The 9,711-nt window shown below is 41.5% G+C and overlaps 1 protein-coding gene across 2 annotated transcripts; it reads left to right on the top strand.

Moving 5' to 3' along the window:
* Window positions 1–1,432: 1,432 nt before the first annotated feature.
* mmadhcb (metabolism of cobalamin associated Db) lies at window positions 1,433–8,978 on the top strand. Of its 2 annotated transcripts, none has more exons than XM_084179467.1 (8): window positions 1,433–1,593; window positions 3,838–3,888; window positions 3,996–4,146; window positions 4,291–4,511; window positions 4,643–4,751; window positions 6,629–6,759; window positions 7,586–7,672; window positions 7,893–8,978. In XM_084179467.1, exons 1-8 carry the CDS (start codon window positions 1,552–1,554, stop codon window positions 8,085–8,087), a joined length of 987 nt encoding a protein of 328 aa, XP_084035593.1. In that variant the 5' UTR covers window positions 1,433–1,551; the 3' UTR covers window positions 8,088–8,978. The 2 variants fall into 2 exon arrangements, with proteins under 2 accessions (XP_084035593.1, XP_084035594.1); XM_084179468.1 differs by lacking the exon at window positions 1,433–1,593 and adding an exon at window positions 3,577–3,648.
* Window positions 8,979–9,711: the final 733 nt, after the last annotated feature.

Genomic DNA, 9,711 nt, shown 5'->3' with positions numbered 1-9,711 from the left:
CTTGTGCCATTTACCTACCCTCAAACAGTATTGGCAGAGCAGTAGGTGAGTGGTGCAACATTGTAGCCTAGTACCAATAACAACAGTAGAGTGAAGGTTTTGCTCCTAATTCCTCTTGAAAAGTAGAAACATCAAGTACAAAAGCAAGGAAGTTGGGCCATATGTTTATAAAGAACTGAGTAAAGATGACAGGACAGTTTTGAGTAGAACATCAGCAGTTTGAAGAATAGCTGAGTGGAATATGTTACTGTCATTGCAGTCATCAAGTCAAATTTGGTTACAACAGACCCAACAACAAAGCATGGCAATTCCCACTCAGCTACCCTGGTCTGTATTAGGCTACCACTGTTCAGCTATCATGAAAACCCCTAAAGTTCTAAAGTGTTCTCTTAGCAATGGCAATCAAAGCTGTGGTAACATTAAACGAGTAAAACATGTGTTGAACGGAACCTTGAACAAGTTCAACAGAACTTTGAACGTGTCACTTAATCTAGTCCTACTCTCAGCTGGTGTGGTGGCTTTAGTTTTCTTCATTGAGCGGTAGCAGTGGGCTCTCACAGAGATCTCATTTGTAGCCCTGTTTTTACCTGATACTTTCATAAAAGTACAAACACATGAAGTGAGAGGTATATACACATGATTCAACTTTATTTAAAGCATGATTAACCTGAAGCAGGATGGAGTCATGACTTAAAATGAGATGGTATTAGGAGGCAGGTAGCTTAGTGGGTAAGAGCGTTGTGCCAGTAACCGAAAGGTCGCTGGTTCTAATCCCCGAGCCGACTAGGTGAAAAATCTGTCAATGTGCCCTTAAGCAAGGCACTTAACCCTAATTGCTCCTGTAAGTCGCTCTGGATAAGAGCGTCTGCTAAATGACTAAAATGTTAAAACACCAAAGCAAGGCTTCTAGCTCAGGCTAGCTAGCGTTAGCATATTACCTTCAAAGTTGCAAAGAAAATAAGAAATGTGAAGCCTTTATCCAGTTTGCTACGTGGTGTCGTACTGGATGTCTGGACGACCCTCCATATATCATTAACATATACTTTAGGCAACTCCAGCAAACACCTTGTAAACTTCATCTCTGACATCATAACGGTCTACTGTCACTGTCTAATGTTTTTTTCCGGTAACCGGAAATGCCCAAGCATCCTTACGCCAATGCGGAAGTGATGCGTGCATAGAGCCTATTACAGTGCCACAGGAAACACTGACGAAAACCTTGGTCCTCCCCATGCACATGTATTTTTGTCTGAACTATCCTTAGAATTGCCATTGCTGGCGTCAATCTGTAGATACATGCTGCCACTCATGGATAGGGCTATAACGTCATCTAGTGTGCAGAAATGATTCTGCATTTTGCTGTTATTCCTTTTTTTGCAACCGTGTTACATCAGGCCATTTTTGTCCTTCGTAGGTTCCCGTCATTAACCCCACGTAAGAGCGCATGTGCACATTGAAAGGTGAAGCGGATAGATAGCAAGCGAGCTAACGTTAGGTCAAGGATAAACACAGATAATAACTATTGATATTTTCAACGTATTTGATTGATTTATGCTTGCAAGAAGGGGATATTCTTCAACGTATTCATTTAAGGTAATATCTTACATTTATGTTGTCAGAACCTAACAACTAATATAAATCGGCTAGCTGTGTGGTCTTGCACCGCAGTAAATTTGTTTTTACTTTCGATATTCGGAGTTCGCTCGTCAATAGCTCTCCGACGGAAGGTCCTAGGATGATGATAGGGATATATCGAGAATCAGATGATGGTAGGGGGCAAGGTACACCCGTTGTTGTTGTTGTTTTTTTAATCGATGGTTGAACACCTTCCTTAACAGAGCAGAAAAGGAGGCATTATGCTGATTTCTGGTGTTCATGTGGTTTAGGGACCGTGGTGATATTGGTGATTGAAGTGTAATATTGGTGATTGAATGTAAACAAAGTAGACATTTTTGCATTCCCATTCAGGAGGGTTAGCCCTATATGAAAATTACACACTGCATAGGGCCTCCAGTCACTAACGGGCCCAATATTTTTATTAGTTACCTCTAACTACTAAGGGTCCTATATTTGACCCATTTACAAGGATACTTTTCCAAATCTTCCTCTCCAGGTGAAATTGAGATTTAAAACCACAATGTGAAGTCACTGACCCCCCCATTCATTAGAATTCCAGTTCACCACAATATTTCCTGATATTTTCAATAGTTCCCTGTCCCTATGAGTTACAGATGTACAGACAAGTGTGTTGGGTTCCTTGACCACTCTTATCAAAATATTCATTTATAATCAGGGAACTTTAAAATGGGAATTCTTATTGGTGCATCATAGATTTTCGCTCTCTAGGTCATGCAAGTAGGTTATTTATTTGAGCTCGTATTTTGACATAAAATCCATTAAAAATAAATAAGTTAACATTTTAAAATGTAATTGTTGTGGGGGGAAAACTAAAAGAACGTTTTTCTGTGAACACCAGGTTTGGCTGATTGCACTTTTAAGACTGTCCCTTAGCAGCCAGCACATAATACTGTTAGCAGTTGATGTTATTCTTCAATAACACAGACCCCAAAGCAAATCAGGGGGAGAAAATATATTCATTCAAAGCGAATACATTATAGTTCTTATGCTTGAAAGTAGATGGTAGATGTTCATTCTTCCCTGTTCTCAATGTTTCTCAACAGAACAAAGAGAGGATGTAGTTTATAGCCTCAAGCCTAGCATGTGGCTGAACAATTAGAATTCCTTGCAATACAATTGGGCTACCAAACCCCCAAGTATCCTGTTTCAGGCTCAATGTATAGACCATTTGGACCAATGAAAACTTGCCACATGTAGCTATGAATCAAAACAACTATTTCCATTGATTGTTAATTCCCTCTTGACCGCCAGTCCTCTTGACCACTAGTCGTCTGCGTTGTGTATATTTATCTTCGAATATTCTTACAATACCAATGTAAAGTCACTTTTTGTAAACAAAACGGAGGGGGGAAAAGGCTGTACCTTGCGCTCTATTGTCATCTGATTCTAGATATATGGTTTGATATCACCTTAATCATCCTAGAGCGCTCTGTCAGAGGTATTGACGAGCTAACTCCAAATATCAAACCAATATCGAAACTGAAAACAAATTTGCTGCAGTTTTGCGAGCAGGGGTGTATTCATTAGTCAAATTCTGTTACAAAACGTTTGGGCTGTTGGGAAATGTGACTGGAAGAAGTTGGAAGGAACCCCGTGGACTTCACTCCACATTAGAGCATGGAAGAATTGATCATTTATAGATGTGCAGCTTGTGCCAAACACTTCAGACTATTCTGATTGGAATGGTAAGGAAATCATACTGTACTTACTGTCTTTGCCAGTAAAATGAACTACAATTTCCATTTAAGAACCCAACAGCTTTTACGTCATGTTGAAGAGCGTTTGGAGTAAACGGAAAGTGGAGTAAAAAGTGAGAGCTGTGGTGTATTCATTGGTCAGAATTCGACCAATGAATACACCACAGCTCTCACTTTTTGGTTAGCTAACATTAGCTGGCTAGCTAGCTAACATTCCCTACAGTCCTGCTGTACCCTGTTATGTAGTGTTGTGGCAGCTATCTCGTCTGAAATAGTTGTCGTCAATGAGCACAATAAGTGACAGTACTACGGGGTAAGGTAGCTACAGGATATTCTGAATTGTGTGATTCAAATTATTTGTAGCAAGCTAGTTAGCCTGTTGACAGTCAACTGCTGTTTGTTTTTAGCTATTTAGCTTGATGATAATCAGTTTATGCACCTACTTTCAGTGTTGTGTGTCTAGTTTATGCAGTTGGTTATTTTATTACTTTGTCTTTTGCAGTTTTGCAAGTGGATAACAGAAGAGAGGGAGAGGCCCAACAGGATGGCCAGTGTAAGTCCATTTGACATAGACTTCCAGATTTGATCAGAATCCAATCTCACACACACACTTAATGCTTGTGTGTGTCCAGATGGTGATGTTCTTTCTCTGTTCCTCAGGTGCTCTGTAGCAGAGCCAGGCTGGTGACTTACCTGCCAGGGCTTCATGTACTGGTCCGGCGGATCGCTGGAACCAACCAGAGAACATTCTCTGGTGCTGGATCATCTGGCTCTGATGAGCCTCGTGTAGCCATCACACCCCCTGACCTTGGTAAGTGCAGACCTCTAATCACAATGATGATACTGTACTTGCCTGAATGTGAACGTCATATACCAACTGTCTGTTATTCAGAAGGTAAGTGAATCAATCGGCTCAATAATTGGATCAACTTGTTAAATTATGTCTCATTGTCAGGACCCAGGACAGTTTGGCCAGATGATACTATGGGTCCGTTCGGGCCTCAGGACCAGCGCTTCCAGCTGCCAGGTAACTCAGGCTTCGACTGCCACCTGGAGGGAACAGCAGAACAGAAAATTAAAGGCCCAGTCCACCGGACAGTCCCCGACGTGCTCTCTGCTCCCTCCAGCAGCGAGAGGCATGAGTTCATCCTTGCCCAATTTGTCGGCGAGTTCCAAGTAAGTGTGGTTTGGTTTCACATTTGACATACGTTTATTCTGGTGATAATGAAGCATATGCATATTATGCAGCATAATATTTGGGGATGTTTTTGGTTTTCTGAGCAACGTTCCATGATTGTTTGTCTTAGGGGAACGAGGCCGATCCCCCGGAACAAAGAGTCAACAGAGCAGAACAGTACTTTGATAACTCCAATGTAGAGTGTGCAATACAGTCTTGCCCTGAGCTGCTGAAGAAAGGTACATTTATGATTGTTTTCCTTTCACCAGCAGATATAGCCCTATGTGAGCAGTCTTACTTTCTGTAAAAATGCACAACATACAGTGCATTTGGAAAGTATTCAGACCCCTTCCCCTTTTCCAAATGTTGTTAAGTTACAGCCTTCTTCTAAAATGGATTAAATACATGTTTTTCCTCATCAATCTACACACGATAACCCATAATGACAAAGCGAAAACAGGTTTTAAAAATGTATTACAAATAAAAAACAGATACCTTATTTAAATAAGTATTGAGACCCTTTGCTATGAGACTTGAAATTGAGCTCAGGTGCGTCCTGTTTCCATTGATCATCCTTGATGTTTCTACAACTTGATTGGAGTCCACCTGTGGTAAATTCAATTGATTTGACATGATTTGGAAAGGCACACTCCTGTCTATATAAGGTCCCACAGTTGACAGTGCATGTCAGAGCAAAAACCAAGCCATGAGGTCCAAGGAATTGTCCGTAGAGCTCCGAGACAGGATTGTATTGAGGCACAGATCTGGGGAAGTGTACCAAAAAATATCTGTAGCATTGAAGGTCCCCATGAACACAGTGGCCTCCATAATTCTTAAATGGAAGCAGTTTAGACCCACCAAGAATCTTCCTAGAGCTGGCCGCCCGGCCAAACTGAGCAATCGGGGGAGAAGGGCCTTAGTCAGGGAGGTGACCAAGAACCCGATGGTCACTCTGACAGAGCTCCAGAGTTCCTCTGTGGAGATGGGAGAACCTTCCAAAAGGACAGCCATCTTTGCAGCACTCCACCAATCAGGCCTTTACGGTAGAGTGGCCAAACGGAAGCCACTCCTCAGTAAAAGGCACATGACAGCCCGCTAGGAGTTTGTCAAAAGGCACCTAAAGGACTCTCAGACCATGAGAAACATGGTCTGATGAAACCAAGATTGAACTCTTTGGCCTAAATGCCAAGCATCACGTCTGGAGGAAACCTGGCACCATCCCTACGGTGAAGCATGGTGGTGGCAGCATCATGCTGTGGGGATGTTTTTCAGCGGCAGGGACTGGGAGACTAGTCAGGATAAAGGGAAAGATGAACGGCGAGATCCTTGATGAAAACCTGCTCAGGACTTCAGACTGAGCCGAAGGTTCACCTTCCAACAGGACAACGACCCTAAGCACACAGCCAAGACAACGCAGGAGTGGCTTTGGGACAAGTCTCTGAATGTCCTAGAGTGGCCCAGCCAGAGCCTGGACTTGAACCCGATCGAACATCTCTGGAGAGAAGAAAATAGCTGTGTAGTGACGCTCCCCATCCAACCTGACAGAGCTTGAGAGGATCTGAAGAGAAGAATGGGAGAAACTCCCCAAATACAGGTGTGCCAAGCTTGTAGCGTCATACTCAAGAAGCCAGTACTGAGTAAAGGGTCTGACTACTTTTTTAGCAAAATTTCTAAAACCCAGTTTTTGCTTTGTCATTATGGGGTATTGTGTGTAGATTGATGAGGGGAAAATACTATTTAATCCATTTTAGAATAAGGCTGTAACGTAACAAAATGTCGAAAAAGTCAAGGGGTCTGAATACTTTCCGAAGGCACTGTTTGTAAAAGAAGACACTGATCATGCTACACACATTTTCTGTTATACTTTCAAATTTGTTGATATACTGTGTCTGTGTATATTATGTCCACATCTTAAATGGGGAATGGATAAGGGAAAAAGAGGACAAAGCACTAACCTATTCACGTGTTTGTGAGATTTATATTGAGATTTTACGTGCATCCAGTAGAGGGAGCTCAAACACTAAAGGAATGTACATACTGTATGAGCATAATAACTCTATTGGTGTGATGGTCATGTTCGTTTTTGACCATGCATGTTCTCCCCATGTGTTTGCAGATTTTGAGTCAATGTTCCCTGAGGCCCCTAACAATGGCATGACTGTTGTCACGGTGACCCAGAAGACGCAGAACGACATGACAGCGTGGTGTGAGGAGGTGGACAAAGAGAGGGAGTTGATGCTAGACAAAGTGAGTTGGTGTCACAACACAGTGGGTAGTTTTACACATAGCATATGAACAACAGTAACCGTCTATCAGAACTACTGAAGATAATACTGACACTTTTACTGTCTGAAATAGTAGGGAGTTATCAGTTGCTAGTATATTGCAAACACATGTATATGCTAACCCAATCTGTGTTTTCCTCTGAGAACAACATTTTAAGGAATTTAATGGATTAAACTGTACATAGTCTTTCAGACTCAATGCCTCTAAGTATTAGCAAGTACCTATTTGTAGCAAGTACTCTTTTGTTTATGATAATGGGATTGTGCATTACATATTCCCAATCTCAGCATTACAATAGAAGACTTCTGTTAGTAGTCTGAGTGTGTGAGACGGCAGTGCGTGTTAGAGCAGGGCTTGCTTGTGACAGTGTGTGTTATTCACCGTCTGATTAACATGCCCTTGGTTGAGAATCGGTCTAATTGTGCTGCTGACCCCCTTGACTGCACTCATTTACTAGACACTGACACACACCCTCATCTCCTCTCCCGTCCCAGCAATAGGCTAGATCTCTACAACAGCACTTGTTGCCATCTTACATGGTGATATGATTACCAATAACAATCTGTTTGAACAGATGGTCTCTTGTATCTGTAAAAAATATATATATACATATAGCAAGCAGGTCATGCATGTACCGCACATGTTTGTAGTTCACAACATACAATCAGAATGTTGGGCACTATCTCGCATGTTTGTAACAGTACAAAATCGGAATGCTTGAAACTAACATAGAAATCGAATCGATTGTCGAAGGTAAATTTGTTGTTGCATTGTTCTCTTGTTGCAGTTTGTTGCCGGTGCCAAGGAAATCTGTTATGCCCTGAGGACAGAAGGCTTCTGGGCTGACTTCATAGACCCATCCTCAGGCCTGGCAGTAAGAAGTGACTAAAATGGCTGCTTAAGGATTAGCACTATGCTACATAAATAGTTGTCACATATATAATATTTTATGAACAATACATACAGTTGTAAGACAGGGGTGGCAGTTGTGTGGTCTTCTTGACGATTGAAATTGATTATATTTGTTCAACTTAAATCTTTCAAACAAAAACAAGCAGTATTCAGATCTTTTCCCATGTGTTTGTTTCTTCCAGTTCTTTGGGTCGTACACCAACAACACACTGTTTGAGACAGACGAGAGGTACCGTAACCTGGGCTTCAGCATCGAGGACCTGGGCTGCTGCAAAGTCATCCGCCACACATTGTGGGGAACACATGTTTTCGTGGGGACAGTTTTCACTAACGCACCTCCCCAAAGCCTTATCATGAAGAAGCTGCAAGGGAACTAAACCTGAATGATGGGAGAGTGTCTGGTATGTGGTTGCTATTAAACCTTGACGTGTCAAGGCTCTTTACACAGGCCTCAACTACTATTCGCTGTTTCTTTGTCGATCACATTTGTATAGAAACCCTCAATAGTAGTATGGTGCACCGATATTGTGAATACCAACCACCATGGTCCCTGACAGTTTTACCATTAGAGTATATTTATTTTCACCTCTGTCTGTACCCAGACAGTGTTTTTTCCATTAGTGTATTGTGGTTGAAGGCCTGATTGAAAAGGGTCTCTCTTGCAAAATAGATTTTATCTCAATGAGATTTATCTGTAAAAAATAAAGGTTAAATTGAATGGGAAATAGAAGGTGGAGGAAAAATCCACTCAACTTATCTTTGGGTATTATTTTCATGATTCTGTGGAAAGTGACACTTTGCTTCTTCAAAGTCCAATGTCTTGAGAACTTTACTGCTGACTTACAAAACTTTTTGGGACCGTATTAACAGTGGACTAATAAGTAAATGTGTATAGTTTGAGTGGATTTCCCCGTTAAGGGTGGATTGACTCTGCCCAGGTGAGATTTTCATTGATAAACCCCAATTTTTATCAAAAGGTAAGAATGAGCTTTTCTGATGTCATGCGGTTATTCTCAAGAGCTCTTATTTGATCCGTGTTGCCTTCAGAATAGAGACCTCATGTCTTGTTCACACGTCCTGAGATCCAGTTAACCATTGAATCCTTGAATATTGTACTTGTGACAGTAATCAATGCACTTGTCTAGAAGAAAGAGGGGCAGCACTTGTCTCTCTCCTTCACTTTAGAAGATGAACTGTTTTTAAAAGGGTCTGTGATTCTTGTGGCAGCTTTTGTCCTGAGGTCCACACATTAAATGCAATAAAACACATCACCTTGTCAGTGGTCAGTTCATTCTGGGTGAAGGGAAGCAGGCATTGTTGAAGTGACCTTCATATAAATTGGTGTTGTGAGGGGAGATATGAAATAAACATTAAAAGAAAAGAAAAAGGTTTGCATTTGAAATTATTTGACCTAATGACCCACAGCTCTCATTGACTGTAACAGGCACGTGTTTGAACTTGATAAGCTAAAATGAGCACTTCTCGGTTCAGGCTATTGTATAGGAAGGCACCAGTGGTAGGAGTGAATGTCTCTGGGGTAACATTAACATGTATTATCCTCTACTGTTCAAGCTAACGCACAGCAGATGGGACATAATCATTCTCCTCTAAGACCATGCCTGGGTTATTCAGTGCATAATTTAGATGGGTCCCCTGTCACACTATTGCAAATTAATTGCAGTTCTTTTGTACCTTCTAGAAATTATGCTGATAGATTCTCTATCCTCATTCTTGGAGTGCAAATGTTGTACCAGAAAACCATACCCAAACAAACGGGCTATTCCACAACATGCACTTGGTCATCTTTTAGGGATATTTACAAACACACTGAACACGGGTGTGACGCAGTAAGTAGGCCTAAGATGAATGATCATGACCTAAAACTGAATTCTCACAATTATGAGGTCACACTAGGTTTAGAGTTCACCAGCTTCTCTTTACACTGGGAATATAGTAACATGGATGAGACTATTCATTCCTGCTCTATGTAGCCCTGCTGCT

Source organism: Coregonus lavaretus (assembly GCF_964263955.1).
Source record: "Coregonus lavaretus genome assembly, chromosome: 16".
Classification (NCBI taxonomy): domain Eukaryota; kingdom Metazoa; phylum Chordata; class Actinopteri; order Salmoniformes; family Salmonidae; genus Coregonus; species Coregonus lavaretus.
The sequence above is the reverse complement of the archived record's forward strand: the minus strand, read 5'-3'. Positions and strand labels throughout refer to the sequence as shown.